The sequence below is a fragment of the Alligator mississippiensis genome, chromosome 11 (genome assembly GCF_030867095.1).
Source record: "Alligator mississippiensis isolate rAllMis1 chromosome 11, rAllMis1, whole genome shotgun sequence".
NCBI lineage: Eukaryota > Metazoa > Chordata > Crocodylia > Alligatoridae > Alligator > Alligator mississippiensis.
Window position 1 is genome coordinate 62,487,381 of NC_081834.1, and position 17,091 is coordinate 62,504,471.

The window sequence follows — 17,091 nt, forward strand, 5'->3', positions numbered from 1 at the left end:
AGTATGATGGTCCCACAGAGCTGCAGTCGCTTAGCGTTTGTGCTGCCGACAGCCACAATAGATGCAGCCAAAATTTCTCCCCTGTGGCTGGAGAAGCCAGGTTCCCCTGGGAGCATAGGGCCTGGCTCCCTGCCCGTTCCTAAAGCAGGGCCAAGCCCTCCTGAACCTCTCTTACACCTGCCCCTTTCTTCCTCGTTGCTCTGTGCCAGCCACATTCCCTATAGGGAAACTACAGTCCCTTGCTCGCCCAGTGCCCAATCACATCCCAATCTCCCAGTGCCACAGCAGGCGCTTAGTTCTGGGAAGGTCTGGACTATGGCTAGAAGCCTTAGCATAGCTCAGTTTGCCTGCTTCTAGTTTCACTGCCCAGAAGAAATGCTTCATTTGTAGCCCCATATCTCCATGTCCCACCCCAGAGCATCGCACCTCAGAGGACACCATAGCTCTATTCTACCTGGCTGCTGCTATGTCCCCCCACCCCAATGCTAAGCCCCTCAACCACCTCCCCCCTCCCCACAAGAAGAAATGAGGCTCAGATTAGCAGGAAAATAAACTTTATTCTTCACAGAAAGAAAAGCTTTAATTTACATTATATACATTGTCTTTTAATTGAGCTGTAATTAATAAGTTAAAGCTATTCAAGTCTTCACATATTAAAAGCTTAAATATTTAACCTTTAAATAAATGAAAAATAATTTAAGTGTTCAAAATAATTACAGCTAAATTGAAATTAAATAAATATACTGTCTAGAACAATGCCACACGAAGCATGACATTTCAAACCATGATGTTTTTTCAGAGTACATTCATGCAGTGTGGCATGTACATGCCATCCAGTAGTGCTACCAGGTACTAACTTAACACACATGACTGACTGAAATGTATATCATCTCTTTAGACAGTGGGTGCATGCATCTCAGCTGCAGCTGAATCCAGAAGGATGGTGAAGCATGGGCACAAGCTGCCCAGAGAGGTGGTGGAATCTCCATTCTTGGAGACTTAAGACCTGGGTAGACAAAGCCTTGGCTACAGTAAGATGTTTGGGGCTGGTTCTGCTTTCAGCAGGGGGTTGGACTAGAGGTGATCTCTTAAGATCCCTTCCAGCCCTCTTTGTCCATGATAAATGCACACACATCAAAAGCCATATTAGACATCATGGCTTTTTGGTGCAACTTGAGGCCTGTCCCATGGAACAAGTAACTCTTCATTACTGACTGGAAGGTAAATACAGTTCATTACAGTACAGAGGTAGTAGTTCTGCTACTGCCTGTGCAAGGCCCTTGGGGCTGGTGGCTCCTGCACTGACTTCAGCACTGTTTGGTTGTAGAGTCGTAGGAGTCCGGCAGGAAGGGAACCTCATACATGCCCAGACAGGACCCAGGTGTTTGGGACACACGCACCCCACCTGAGGGCTGAAATTCGCTGGTGGGGAAGGCTTGGTCCAGACTAGATCAAGCTTCCAGCCTATGCTCCGTCACCCCCACCAAGAAAACCATTGGTGACGCTGTGTTGGTCTGTCTGCAAGTGACCATTGGCAAGTGTGTGTCCATTGGTTTAGACCAGCATTTGGGTCTCCCCGGGGTTGTGCGTTGTCTGTCCATCTACACTGCTCTGCTTCCTATGGCTCCAGCAGAGAGATGCTCACATCTGCACAGCAGATATCCAGCCACAGCCACAGCCACAAGAATGCCAAGCCCTATGAGGACTATGCTCCAAGGTGGAAAACTTCCTGCACCTGAAAGCCAATTACCCCAGTCAGAAGTAGGAGCCCAGGGGTTACTCCAGAGTCTTAGCTTCTGCCCAGAAGAGCACTCAAGTGCTCCAGGGAAGGGTAAATCCCACCCCACTACTTACCCTGGTCCCCAGGGATGATGCTGTGGGGAGATCCAGATCCATGCACAGTTGGTGGGAGTGAGGTGGGTTCTGGAAGAGACACAAGGAGAGGGGGTGACGGGAAGGTTGGGCAGAGGGAGGCTGCAGAATACTGTCATAGCATCATAGAGACACGAGGCGGGAAGGCACCTCCAGAACTCAGATTCACAGTGATAGAATCCTAGAAACGTGGGGCTGGAAGGGATATCAGAGAGTCATAGACAGAGAGTCAAAGAGAAGTGGGGCTGGAAGGGACCTCCAGAGATCACATCCAGTCCAACCCCCTTCCTGATATTACATAGTAAGTTTAAAAAGCACTGCAACCTAGACAGAAACAGTCAAAAGATAGTGGGTTTTTTTCAGTTCTGTCACTCTCATTGAATGTACATCTCTTATTGAGATTCATGAAACCAAGTCTAGCCTCCTTGAGCATCTGGATGGTGCCTCCAAAACTTTGGGGTCAGTCATGTGTACCCCTGGGTGAACATGACCACACCTGAGTGAAGGTTTTTAGTTAGAGCTAAAGAGTATGCATGGCTCCAAAATAGAAGAGAAATATTAAGAGCATGGACAGATGTAGGATTTAGAAGGGGAGTGCAGAAGGGTTGGTGCCTCATCACCCCCCCCCCCCCAAACAGAACAAAATAAAACAAGTTTTTTCTCCAGTTAAAGGACAACCAAATACTTGGGTAATACACCAGGCGCCTGGCACTATAGTATTCACCTACAGATAAGAGCAGAAACACACAGATACTGGAGTGTCCACTAGATTCTATATAACCCTAGCAATAATTTGCTAGATTATATATGTAGGTTTAAGAGAAAAACATAAGAAACTAGGCAAAAAAGAGCCAAAATAGTCCAAAGCTATTGTGTCATTAGTTCCGTAGTCATTATAATTGACTATCAATCTCTAATTCAGATTCATAAAAATCTCGCCTCCTTGAACAGCTTGACAGTACCTCCAGTACTTCACAGTCAGTCCTGTCTACCCGTGTTCATGTCACCACCCGCGAATGCAGGTTTTTAGCTAGAGCCACAATTAGTCTGTAGGGCTGCGATAGAGGAGAGATGTGACCAGGCAGGGCCGACAGACAGCAGAACTGATTAGTGGAAGATCAAGAGCAGAGAAAGGCTTCATTACTAGGAAGGGCTGACAGACATTTACAAAAGACGGGTGGCTTGATCAGTGGAAGATCAAGAGCGCTGGAAAGGAGGGAGGGAGATTCATACCTGTGGAGAGAAGAGATTAGCAGGAATCAGAAAAACTGATCATGCAGTCAATGGGCTCCCTCACAGCTGCCTGGATAGAAGTGTCCCCATCTCTCCCCTACCCTTAGCTTTAAATTTATTTATTTGGGGGGGGGGGCAGGCAGGAGTTAGAGGGGTGCAACTGCCTCACTTCCCCCCACCCAGTCTACCCCTGCTGTGGACTCCTTACCAGGCAGCACCAATGTGATGTTGGCCAGGAGACTGTTGTCCAGAGAGCACCTGATCTCGTAGTGCCCGCAGAGCTGCTTGACCATGCCCTGGACTGTGAAGGCACCATCCCTCAGAGTGAAGTTGCTCAAGCCATGAGCCACAGATCCCTCTGGGCGCCAGACCAAAACATTTTTTGGATACGATGTTCCCACAAGCCATGCATGGACTATCACTATGCAGCTGGGGGTGTCCAGGGGTACACGAGTGGCTCCCCCCTCCGGCACGATGCAGTACCAGGCAGGGATCCCTGCAAGGAGACATTGCTGTGGTCAGGCCCTCATGGGGTAGGAACGGACAGGAGCAGAGAAACCCTGCACCCCAGAAATTTGTGGGGGCTGACATAGGGAGAAGCGCATGAATGACTGGTGCCTCTCAACTATGGGGTGTGGCACAAGTTTTAGGCGGCAGCTTCAGTGACAGGGTAGCAATCCACAACTGTCTGCAGATGCTGGCAGCAGTGGCAAACGTTTGTGTGTGTGTGTGTGTGTGTGGGGGGGGGGGGGGGGGTGCCAAGCAGCAGCTCATCTCAAGGGGACATGTGCACCCATGTACCCTGCCCTACTTGTTGCCAGTTGGGAAGGGGGTGACCCCAAACACCTGGGTTCTGCTCTCACCTGGTGGCTGGTCCTGATGCTGGCAGAGGTTGGGGGTGGGTGCTGTCGAGGCAAGTGTCACTGCACCCAGCACCAGGTAGACAGCAATAATCATGATGCCCCTGCTGCCCTCTGGCCTAGGGCCCTGAAGAGGAGAGAGGGAAGCATGAGTTCTGCACATCTCACCCCATCTTCCACCCCACCAAGGCAACCCACTGGCCCCCTGCAGGCTGTGGGGGGACAGGGCTAAAACCCCAGTGCCTGTTCCCACCCCACAGTGCAGGAATGCAACACACACACATTTTGGTTACGCTAGGCTGTAGTTATGCTAATCTCTAGTTAAGCTAAGGCTCTCAAGGTCCTTCTCGGCACAATAGATGTAGCTGGCCACAGATGTCAAATAATGATCACGCAGTGAACTAGTCCAGGGGTTCCCAAACATTTTGATGCTTCCCTCTCTAGAAGCAGTGGTGTGGATGGCAGGGCCAGAGCCACCATCTGGCACTGCCACATGCTGTGAGCTGTTTCCCTGCATCCAAGTCTGGCCATCAACTAGCGAGGGTGGGGGCATCCCCGGGCAGCCAGTCAGCTGGACTCAGGTGTGGGGAAGCAGTGCACAGCACGTGGCAGTACCACACAATGGATGGTGGTGGTGGCCCCGTGCCCTGTGCCACCCACTTCTAGGGAAGGAAGCGAAGTTTGCAACCTCCTTTAAAAAGTTGCTCGCAACCCCCCAGGGGATCAGGACCCACAGTTTGAGAGCCCCTGAACTAGTCAGTCACACAATACTTGTAGCCTGGTCATACATGCAAAGCAACTGTCACGCAATTGAAAAACTAATGCAGCCCAGCCACAAGTGCAAGGAATAAATGTAGACAGGCCATAAGTGCAAAGTAGCTGTCATGCAATGAATGGACCAATCACGCAAAAAATGTAGCCCAGCCACTTGTGCAAAAGTAATTGTCATGCAATGAACAGGTGAACTGCACAATAAATGTAGAACCCCTTCCCCAACTCACAAAAAATAGCACATACATGCATGCACACGTTGTCATGTAGCAAGGTAGGGCTTCAGCACCTTCCCCTGGCCCAGCTCCCACAGCTCTAGGAGTAGTAGACGCACCCAGGGCTGTTGGCTTCTGTTGCTGGCCATCTGTCCCTCTGTCTCCTCCCCGCCCTCCCCTTCTCTTTGTGTCTCCTTCTTTCTACACCCCCCCCCCCCATATTAGGGATGCACCGATAGAGATTTTGGGGGCCAATACCGATTTTTAAGGCGGCATATCAGCCAACACCGATCTGATTTCCGATACAGCTAGTAAGCCTGTTGTGGTAGACGAGGAGGGGTTACGAAAGGTGTGTGTGGCGGGCAGGCAGATCAACACCGCCTGCGGTGAGGGAGGGAGTGGGTCTGGTGCTGCCCAGCCAGGGCAGGGCAGCTCCTGGCACTGCATGTACCCTGGGAGGGCAGGGGGGAGGCATGTGCCCCCCCAAGTCTGCATGGGAGGGATGCCATGGCTGGCTGGAGCCAGGGACCATAAGCACTCTTCCCCATGCATGGGGCTGCACTCGGGGCATGCAATGACAGAACTGGGAGGGGGGAAAGACTGAGGGCCTGCAGCCATCCCAAATTTCAACATAGCCCCCCCTGGTATCCCCCTCCCTACACCACAAAGGCACTTTAACTAAAGCTTGCTGAACAAGATGTAGTTAAAGCCCCCCCCCCCCCACCATTTGAAATCCAGGGAGGCTGAATACATGCTATGTAGAGGCTGCTGAAGCACACTAGTTAGCACACTCCAGCAGACTCAGTTAATTGAGTCTGCTCTGATGTATGCTACTTACCATGCCTCCAAGCAGAGGTGTGTCACATGTCTAGGTGTCCCTGGCTTCTTGTCATGTAAGCAGGGGGACTCTACATCTAACCTCATGGGCTACCTGGGCAGTGCTCTTTTTCATAATTAATTAGTTAAGAGAAAAAGAACCTGCAGGCCAGGAAAGTCCCAATTAGAAGACCTTGGGCAATGTAACACCAGGAATACAGCAACCTGTCTGTCTGTCTGTCTGTCTGTCTGACAGACCTATAGCAGTATAGCTCTATCACTCTGTATAGACAGCCAGCCAGCCAGCCAGCCAGCTATAGAACGACGTGAGGGAACCTATTTTAACCTCATATACATTACATGCTCAGGTGTGTACACACACACACACACACACACACACACACACACACACACACACACACACACAGCTTTAAAAACGGTCTCAGCTTCCCACCCTTTCCCTGGAGTCCCTCGCTCTGCTGAATTTATTTTAGCAGATGCAAGTCTCCCAGCTTCCTATTGGTCCTTTCCACCTGCCTCCGAGAGAAACAGACCAATCCAGATGTGGATGCTGGCCTGGCCTTTCCTTCAGCAGGGAGGAGATGCCAGGATGGCGCCCACCCCCTGGAGCCTCGGCTGCTTCGACTCTGTGCTGGGGGCTCAGGACCAGCCCCTGCCCTTGCCAGGGTAGCCCCTTTCCCTCCCCATGGCCGGCGCTCCCTGTGGCAGCTGCTTAGAGCCCACACAGGGATGCCCAGCCTCTCTGCCGCATCACTGCCACTGCTGGGTGGCAGAGCTGGCAGTGAAGGAGCCATACTGAAGCCTAGCATGGCACAGGCTCTGGCAGCAGACATTGCCCAGTGTTGGCAGAGGGGGGCGGGGGCACTTTCCTCTGCCCCAGCACCAGCTTGTGCCCAGCTGCTGCTGCTCAGCCTGACAGGTGAGCCTGGAGCTGGCACAGGGTCCAGGCTAGCAGCGGCGGAAACAAACTGCTGCTCCACATGAGGCAAAAAAGCACGCCCCAGACTCTTGCTGCCAGCGCTCCCTTGGGGTTTCCCCACACCATTCTCACAAGCAAGCTAAAGAAGTCCTGGCTGGATGAATGATCTGTAACATGGAGAGAAAGCTGGCTGGAGCATTGGGCTCAGAGGGTAGTAAGCAATGGCTCGATGTCTAGTTGGCAGCTGGTATCAAGTGGAGTGCCCCAGGGGTTGGTCTTGGGGCCAGTTTTGCTCAATGTCTGCATCAACAACTTGAAAGATGGCACAAAGTACAGGACACCCTCAGCAAGTTTGCAAAAGACATGGAAGGGGGGGAGGGAAAAGAGTAATAAATACACTGGAGAGTAGAGCTAGGATTCAGAGTGACCTAGACAAATTGGAGGATTGGGCTAAAAAGGCATCTCATGAGGTTCAACAAGGACAAGTGCAAAGTCCTGCACTTAGGAGGGAACAATCCCCTGCACCAGTACAGGCTGGGGTGACCGGCTGGGCAGCAGCTCTGCAGAAGAGGACCTGGGGGTGACAGGGGACAAGAAGCTGAACAGGAACCGACAGGATGTCCTTGTTGCTAAGAAAGCAACAGCATCCTGGGCCCCCAGGATTGATAGGAGCATTGCCAGCAGATCAAAGGCAGCGAGTCTTCCCCTCTACTCAGCACTGGTGAGGCTACATCTGGAGTACTGGGTTCAGTTTTGGGACCCCCCTGCCCCCCGTTACAGAAAGGATGTGGACAAGGCAAAGAGAGTCCAGCAGAGGGCAACAAAAATGGTTGTGGGGCTGGGGGATGACTTGTGAGGAGAGGTCAAGGGAACTAGGCTGGAAAAAAGAGATGGCTGAGAGGGGGATTTCATAGCAGCCTTCAGCTCCCTGCAGAGGGGTTGCAAAGACGATGGAGCTGGACTGTTGTCAGTGGGGGCAGATGGCAGAGCAAGGAGCAACAGTGTCCAGTTGCAAAAGAGAAGTTTAGGTTAGATATTAGGAAAAATTCTCACAAGGAGGGTAGTAAAGCACCAACACAGGTTATCCAGAGAGGCGGTGGAGCCCCCATGCTTGGATATTTAAGACCCAGCTCAACAAACGCCTGGTCTGGGATGATGTAGTTGGGGCTGGTCCTGCTCTGAGCAGGCGCTTGGACTAGATGCGAGCTCCCGAGGTCCCTTCCAGCTCTCATACAGACACCACTGACACTGCTACAGACGCGCCCCATGCCTCTATAGCTCTCTCTCTCTCTAGTCTAAGAGATCACAGCTGGCAGCATCCCCAGAAAATGGGAGGGTAGAGGGAGGGGAGCACAGGCAGAATGAGTCTGACCCCAGCAGGGGATACAAGATCACTGGTCTGGTTACAGATGCCTCGTGGGGGGCAACATCCCAGGTGCAGGTCCAAGATCAGCAGAGACCAAAGTATTCAGGGCTCCAGCACCCCCTGCTCCCAAAGTAGGGAGAAAGCCCAGTAGTCCTGGTGCCCACCCTCCCTTGCTCTAACCCTGCCCCAAAACCCCCATCTTCCTCCAGACCAAGGAGAGGATCCAGGAGTCTGAAGCAGGAGGGGACTGGAGCCAACACCCTGCTCAGACCAGGGAAGGAAGTAATGCGAGTAAAGGGTCAAAAATATTCAGGAAAGAGCCACTAAAGTCATGTTTAAAACCATCTACAGTTCTACATACAGAAACATGTAAAGAAAAAAAAAAAATAGAAAGAACAGCAGTGAACTATCATGCAGGCCAGGGGTGCACAGAAAGCCCAGCCCGCCGTGGGGCCTTCACACCTGCTGGATTGTGCTGGGGAATCTCTGCCCCTGCCAGTCCCCAGGTCACCTTTGGATGCACCCACTCTGGCAGCAGCAACCCCGAGCCCCACCTTGGCATGAGGAAGAGCAGAGGCGGGTAGACAGCAGGGCTGGCAAAGTCCTGGCACAACCATCACATGGACATTAGAGATAGCTAAGGGAGCAGGGGAGGGTCCCAGACTGCTTGGACTTGGGTGAGCAAAGAAAGCAGAAGACGACAGAGGTGTAGGTTGTAGCCATGTTGATCTAAAGACACAAGCAGACAAGGTTCTTCAGGGGAATCTGATATCTTTTATTAGACCAACTTAAGTAGCTGGAAAAACAATTTTAGCAAAATCGTGAAAAGAGAGTGTCCAACTATTTAAGTTGGTCTAATAAAAGATATCAGATCCACTGGAGGATTACAGATGCAGCTCAGAAGCACAGCGGGGCACGGCGCGGCACGGCACACCAGAGCGAGGCAAAGCGGGCGCTCCCGAGGGAGGGAAGGGAAGGAAGGCAAGGCAAGGCAAGAGAGCGCCCGAGGGAGGGAAAACAGTAAGCAGAAAGGGGAACAGCGGAGGTCAGAGGAGCTGTGGCGGGCACACAGCAAACAGGGCACGGACACGAGTACTCAGCGTTTCAAAGAGGGCTAATCATGTTTTCTAAAACCTAACAATAAATCCCCTGAAGTGCGAGCACAGATGAACTGAAGTGTGAAGCCAAAGGTAGAGGAGAAAAGAGGAAAAAGAAAAAGCGACACCACCCCGGTCCCTGCACAGAGGGACAGGGAACAGGACCAAGGCCACGCGGCGCTGCGGTGGCAGCCGGACTGACACGAGCCCCGGTCACCCGCGGGAAAGGCACCCGCGCAGCGCGGACACGAGCACTTGAGGCAGGTTTCCAGGGGTGCGGACCCAGCGCCCCGCTCCTGCCCCGCCGCCCCCGCCCCGAGCAGGGAGACAAGCAGGAGGCGGCCCGGCCGGACTCACCCGCCGGCTGCCCGGAGCTGCAGGTGCCGGCGCCGTGAGCGACCAGAGACCGGCGCGGACACGAACCCGTCTACGCGGCGCCGCCGGCGCAGCACCAACATTTAAAGGAAGCGGCGGGGGCGGGGCCCGGGGGCGGGGCGGGGCAGACCATCTCGCGCAGCTGCAGGGTGCGCCGGTCCGGTCCGGGACGGAAGCATCACCCCCCCACCCCCGCCCCCCCTCACTATCTGGGTGCGCATGCGCACACCTTAAAATATTTTTCCACATTTTGACACCAATAGTTTTGAAGTGTTGGTTCTTGCGCCGCTCTTACTCTTTTCATTCCTGGCTTGATTTTTAGTCTCATCTTATTTTTTATTGTCCTATTTCTCTGTCCTCAACTCAGTTGTATTGCTTGTTTAAATACACAACACCCCCCCCCCCCGCGCGCGCGCGCGCGCGCACACAGACGTGCAAACAGCTGCACGTGCCCCTAGAGCTTGAGCTGAATGACACACACTCACGCGCACGCCTACAGACACCCGCAGAAACGTGCACACACACACGCACCACTAGAGCCTGAGCTGACACACGCACGCACGCGCGCACACCTCCTCCCGCAGGGTGTCTGTGCGGGCGGGGGTGGGGATGTGACTCCCGAGCCGGGAGCGGGGAGCGGGGAGCTCCCGGGGGTGCAGCTGCCCGGGGACGGGAGCAGAGAGCAGCGCACGGTCCCCACGTTGCACTGCCGCCCCTCTGCGTCGCAGCGCGGCACGGGGGACAGAGGGGCAGGGAGGAAGGGGACTCCTCGCAGCGAAGTTTATTGAGCTCGGGCACATCACAGGCCAAGGGCGGGGCAAATAGGGCAGGGAGCAGAAAGCAGAGCAGTGGGTGGGGCAGGGGCACAGTTGCCAGGTGGGGTGTGCGTGTGTGTGAACAAGTGTCCCTGGCCCAGACACCAGGATGGTGCCCGCCCGCACCCTCCTGCCGAACTCCGCTGCTTTCCCGCCCGGATCCCACCGGGCTGAACCGTCTCAAGCGCCGGCAGTGAGGGCAGGAGAGCTCCGTGCCAGCCCCGTACCTCTGTGTATGGCTACGTATACATGTGGGCATACATGCGTACACACACCCAGATGGATACACACGTGTACGTATACAAATATATGTGCGCACACACACCTAGGCACAGCCCGACACCTGGACATGCACACACACTTATGTACATAGATTCCCACCCCCACGCACCGTGTTAGCCCACGTTACAGCACTGCAGCACCCGGTGCTACAGCACATACAGTTGTTAGTGGTGAAATGCACGGCAGCGCTGAGAAAATGGCAGTATGCTTTTGAACTGAAGCACCTCAGAGGCATTTTAATTCAAAAGCACACTGCCATCATTTTCTGCACACTGATGTGCACATCCGCACTTACACAGCTGCACGCCAGCTCGTGTGCGGAGCAGACTCAATGAATCAAGTCTGCTCTGACCCGCCAGATTGCCAGCGCACTGCGATACAAAAAAGGATGTGTATAAATGCCCCAAACTTCCAAGACATCATGATCCTGGAGCTGGTTTATCCCATTTCCTGTTACAGGGCAGCAGCGCAGTCGAGTGCCAAGAGTCCCCACGTGGACTCGAGCCCTGCCTTCGATTCCTGGCTCTGCCACTGACCTGCTGTGTGATCTTGTGCAAGCCGCTCAATCCATGTCTTGGTTTACCCTCTTTGGGGACACAGGGGTTGCTACCAACTTCCTTTGCAAAGAGCTTTGAGGCCTAGTGCTGAAAGAGCAAGGCCCTCTTTGGAAGCACAACGACATGCTCAGAGATGAAAACCCTGCACTAAATTTCCCAGAGACTGATGCCAGAAGTGAATGTTCTTTGGGACTGCTCTTGGCTTCTGCACTTGCTGCAGGCTGCATTTCTCACTTCCCAGGAAATTGGAGGTTGTAAAAACAATGGACCACTGGGCTAGAACATGATTTCACTCACGCTGGTGTAAATCCAGGATAAAGGCCACCGACTCCACTGGCATCGCTCTGGATTTGCACTGCTCAAAGAATCAGAATGAGGACCACTAGATATGCTGGGCTTTAAAAACCTCCAAGGGCATTTTGAGTATTTAGGAATTCAAGAGAAGTGGAATTAGTTGGCAACTCCAACAGGACAGCATCTTGTTGTGATTAATCACTCGTCTATGTTCTTCCCTCTGGTTTTTGGTATTGCTCAGAGGGGGCAGGTTCTGACTCTTTTGTGCAACAAGCAAGACTGAAATGCCTAGACCTGACCTACACACCCGATAGGTAACTGCTTACAACCTAGTTTGTGGTAGGCCCTTCTGATAGACCACAAGCAAGAGTTGTGGTAGACCACAAACAAGAGTTGCACCCTAAATCTCTATCTTCTATGAAAAGGAGAAACTCGTAGTTGACATCCTGAAGCCCTGGGGCTCTGTATGGTCCTTGCACGGCCTCCATCACTGTAGCAACAGAATGATTCCTAATACTCCTCTAAAGCAGGGGGTGGTAATGCCCCCATTTTACCAGTGGTAAATCGAGCGGCGGAAAGCTATGAGATTTGCACAGGAAGTTGTAGTAAATCAGGTCTGAGTCAGCTTTTTGCACTTTCTTTAACCCCTGGGAAACCCTTCCTCAGCCCATATCCTTAAGATGTGCTATCTCTGCATCCCATTTTGAGAGACCCTTTGACTAAAGCAGTTAGGAAGATGATTGAAATGTATAGCAATCATAACTGCTTATGCTCCTTTTGTCTTCAGTATCAAAGCACTTAGTGTCAAGGTGAATTTATTTGGAGTGCTAACCGAGCTCTAAATGATGAGGTTGGTGCTAACTGAGGGTAGTGAAGACAGGACAAGGCCTCACTTCAACTTTTCACCTTGTTGATGATAGCCACCACCAGGTCAAGGAGTTCTTGGAGTAGACCAAGGATCTCTGTGCCAGCAGACAATAAAAAGACATCCCTTGCCCTAAACCCTGCATGACAGCCAGTGACAAGTGAGGTGAACACAGACAAGAGTGGGGAGTGCAAGAAATGCGTGCTGATCTGGTTGCCAGCATAAGCAGCAGAAATTATTTTTCTGGCCTTCCACTGCTAGGCCACTGGTGCTCATGGACTAAACAGACCTTGGCTTTATGACATTATAACCTGCCTGACATCTGGCTCGCTCTTTGGCTGACAAGCAGTTTAAGGGTTGATTCGATGAAACCCACTGACTGTCAAGCACTGACTCCTCAATTTCCATTTTCACTGACTGGCTTGCTGTAGCCCAGCCTCTGGCTTCACTATTCATTCCATCCAGGAAAAGCGCACACACCAAGTGCAGATACTTCCTCAGCCTGATAAAGGGTATTTATACCCAAAAGCTTGCTAAAAAAAAATTAAAAAATTCCAACTATTTAGTTGGTCTAATAAATCAGATTTACCCAAAGAACCTTGTCTGCTGTGTGTGTGCATTTGGCCATAGTAGCATGAGGCATGTGCCCCCCACCCCCGGGTCCACCCAGCCTCCCCAGCCAGCACTAGGAGGGGAAGGGGCCCCTCTCCCCCTGCAGCCCAGCTCCCATGGTGGTAGGGGACCTTCAATTTTGTGTTTGCCCAGGCCCCCCAATGCACCTTAATCCACCTCTGGGCAGGTTGAAGCAAGGTGGGCAGACTGTAGGACTTGTGATAAGGAACTTGTTTGGTGGTAATGTCAACGTCCATTCCTCATACCAGAGGGTCTCCGCCACACGGTCCTGGTGTGGCAGTTTGGGCCTCAGTGGGTGTCATGATGGTAGGTGTAAAGCAGGTGGATTTGAGAGCTTGTCATGCAGCAGCAGGCTAGGACTAACAACAGTCCCGTTCAGCCCATGCTGGGGCAGAACCTGGCTGGCATCTGACTAATACAGCTTGCTGGGGGTAAGGGGAAGCAGCAGAGGCAGTGCACTGTTGCGCTTCCACCCAGTTTGGGAAACAAGTTGGACTGGAGGTTTCGGCGCTTCCGACCCCTGCTGTGGCTTTGTGGTTTCCACTTGTGACCTCGGATTTCACATCGCAGTAGTCTCAGATTTTCTCCCTCACCTGCGACAGGAACAATGCAAGGTGTCCCCCCCGCCCAGTCCTGCTGGCTGGACATGCAGGCTGCAGCCGGGTTCTCCTCTGGGCCAGTGTACACACACTCTCACACACCTGCATGAGTGCACCCACACAGGCGTGCACACCCATATGCATACACATGCACTTGTGCACATACATGTGCATGCACAATGCATAACATACACACACACATGCAGGTACAAGGACACCTGCTTGTGTGCCCACATACGCATTTCCCTACGTACATACAAACACACGCAGATATGGACACCCACACAGGCACATGGAGACACGCATGGGCACCCACATGTGCACTTACAGACTGACGTGCATACATGCAGATACACATGCACAGCCATACATATACACTTGTAGCTGTATATAAGTACATATGTATATATACCCATGCATAAGCATACATACTTACATGTGCCACATGCACACATACATACCCACATGTATACATGCATACACATACATCTACACACAATCCAGGCATCCAGGACACCCCCAGGATCTATATAGGAGCCCTGTTTCCTTCTGCAGGATCCCAGAGGAGGGGGGAGCCCCAAGCCTGCAAACAGGAGAGCCGCAGAGGAGAGGAAACCTCAACTGGATGCAGCTGCAGCACAGGTCACCAGCAGCCACCTCTCAGCCACAGGAACCCTCCCACAAGCACCAGACGCCAGGCCACAGAGCTCAGGCGATCCTTAGGACATGCAGGGCACCCCACTATGCAGCCACCACAGGTCGCGGTCCAGAGAGGAGGGACTGATAGACACAGAACTCGTGTCCAGGTCACCCCCAGCCAATTCTCTAGGGAGACACACACATATACACATGTATGCATCTACGTATATGGATATGTTTACATCTGTATACACACACACACACACACACACACACGTACATAAGCACCTACCTAGACAATTCAACACCTAGACATGCAGATATACATGCAGACTCCCACCCCCATGTGCCCCATGCGCACACCACAGGCTGCCCCCCTTGACATGCAGTGGTCCCAGACTCAATAAACTTGGCTGCAAAGAACTCCCCTGCATCCCCCCCGCATGAACCTCAGATTCTTTGTCCCATGGGCTCCCCTCACCCCCCCCCAGCCCCCATGATCCTAGTCCAGATTGCCAGATGCAGCCTGGGCTCCCACATGTCTGTTAACGTGGGAAGCAACAGCAGTTTCCAGCTTCCCACCTGCAGAGACCAGCCTATGGCCAGCGCAGCAGCTTTCCCTTTCCACTCCAGCCGAGACAGGCTGCTCCCACACACTGGGGTTGCGCGTACATGTATAGTCCATCTGTTCTGGAAACAAGCATGTGTATATGTCCGTCTGTCCATCTCCGACACCCAGGTACGACTGTGCTCATCTTGGACACCTGGATTCTGTGTGCAAGTTGTGTGCGTGTCCATCCTGGACTCCCGTGCAGTGCGAGCATGTTCCCCAGACATCTTGGGGTGTGTGTCCATCTGTCCACATGTGCACGCATGCGTATCAGATGCCTGGGTTCTGTGCACATCCCAGACACCTGCTGTGCATGTGCACATGCATGCATCTTGACCACCACGCCCCTGCTGCTGCCAAATCTCCAGTTCCCAGAGGGAGTCCCAGGTCCTGCTCCCTAAACTGGACACCCTCCCGTTCCAAGAATTATACCTTACAGGCTCCTGGCAGACATTACATTTAAGGCACAGTTCATCACATCTTAAGCAGCGACTCAGCCCAGTGTCATAAAACATGGACTAAGGAGTGAAGCTGTTTTGCAATATAAGCGCCATAAGCATAGCTGGTTCCCATTATGCCATAAATGGAACGTGTGACCAGCACCCACGTGACGACCAGCGGGTCCAGGCTCAGGAGCTCGCTGGAGCCCTCGCATTCCCAGGAAGAAGCCGAGAGCCACGTTACTCTGGGGGGCAGGGGAAGAGCAGACCAAAATGCAGCTCGTGCTCATGGCAGTCCTTACACTTACAGCACCGTTTGCTAGTTTCAAGCACATGTTGCACCATCTTCACCCCTTCGGAGTGGCTGAGGTTCCCCTTCAAACATGGCGTTATCCCCAACACACCCTGTCCCAGAAGCGGCCTCATCTCAACCCTGGGGCCGTGATATAAATGCAACCCTCCTCTACACCCCCCACCCCCAGAAGCAGCCGCACGCATGCGTAAGCCCAGCAGGACGCAGTCCCCGACAGCTCGGCTACCGCACAAGAACTTTATTCGAGTCACTCCAGTCTTTGCAGGGGAGAAGTATCCACCCACCCCCGCCCCCCCCTCACCTCTGATCTTCTCAGGGAAGGATCCCAGGCAGCGAGGGGCTGGGCCCCGGCCACCACCCAGGGGCGTCCTCGTGCGGCTGTGAGCTGGGTCCCCTGCAGGGCGGGCTGGAAGGGAAGAGGAGGGCGGCGGTGAGGCGGGGGCAGGCGGGGGGGATGGGCAGGCGGGGGGGGGGGGGGGGGGGGGGGCCGCGGGCTCAGGGCGCTGCGAGAGTTCGTCACGGCGGAGTCAGAGACTCTAGTCCAAGCAAATCATCACCGCCGGCGGCACCCCCAGAACACGGGCGGGGGGAGTCTTACCCTATGGGGGGGGGGGGGGGGGGCGGACGGGACAACGCAGGTCACCGGTCCCGACCGAGATGGCTCCTGGCGGCTGCGCCCTGGGCTCAGGGCGGAGGTGGCGGCCTGGAGAGAAAGGAATACGGAGACGAGTGGTGATCGCTTCCCCCAGCCCCGCTCCGCAGCAGGGAACGCCCCGGCGCCCGGCCCCACACCTACCTCCGCTCTCGCCGCCGCGCGGAGAAAAGGACCGCCCGCTCGCCCGCGCCTGCTTTTATAGAGCCCGTGGCAGGCTGCGGCAGCGCCTGACTGTAAATCCCGTGGGCGGGCCCGCAGGCACCGCGCTAGACGGCTTCCCGGCTGCCCACCCGCAAGATGGCGGACGTAAAATACAACGGTAGGACGCCCCCTTCGACCGCCAAGGCTGCCAGCATCCAAGATGGCGGGCGGGAAAGCGCGGAAGAACTCCCATACCTGCGATGACGACCCACCGGCTACATCACCCGAGCGGGCCGTCTCTGCGCCCCTAACAAAGATGGTGGCCGGCCTGGCGCTCCTTTGAGGCTGCAAACCTTTCCCCTCAGGCCTCTCCTCACCCTCCGAGCCGCCCGGCCCTGTTTATGTCCCCTGGCCTATCACTTTTACACCCCCCCACCGCCGGTGCCCCTTCCCGGGCTCAGACACCCCCATCCCAGAGCCAGGCAGCATCCAATCAACTGCCAGGGCTGCCCCCCCCCCCCAGGCCTGGGAGGTTTCCCCCTCCAAAACCAGTAACATCCACTGCATCCAGCCCATCCCACCCAGTTAAACCAGCCCAATAAGACCCACTCCCCCTTACAAATCCATCTCAAGACACCCCACCCAGTGAAATCATGACGCCCACTCTGCCACCCCTGAAGTTAACCCAGCATGACCCACTGCT

At 54.0% G+C, this 17,091-nt stretch overlaps 1 protein-coding gene across 1 annotated transcript; it reads right to left on the minus strand.

Moving 5' to 3' along the window:
- Positions 1-10,311: 10,311 nt before the first annotated feature.
- Positions 10,312-17,043, minus strand: LOC109282266 (uncharacterized). The gene is made up of 6 exons (XM_059714143.1): positions 17,031-17,043; positions 16,389-16,783; positions 16,191-16,295; positions 15,894-15,998; positions 14,902-15,084; positions 10,312-13,584 (listed from the first exon to the last, which is right to left on the minus strand). Exons 1-6 carry the CDS (start codon positions 17,041-17,043, stop codon positions 13,567-13,569), a joined length of 819 nt encoding a protein of 272 aa, XP_059570126.1. The 3' UTR covers positions 10,312-13,566.
- Between the last annotated feature and the right edge of the window lie 48 nt (positions 17,044-17,091).

What these genes read in the sequence shown, in the direction of transcription:
- LOC109282266 (XM_059714143.1), bottom strand. An exon ending in CCCCCCCCCCCCCCCATAGG is followed by an intron (nt 15,999 to 16,190) that starts GTAAGACTCCCC and finishes CTTCCCTTCCAG; the next exon opens with CCCGCCCTGCAGGGGACCCA. An exon ending in CTTCCCTGAGAAGATCAGAG is followed by an intron (nt 15,085 to 15,893) that starts GTGAGGGGGGGG and finishes ACATGTGGACAG; the next exon opens with ATGGACACACACCCCAAGAT.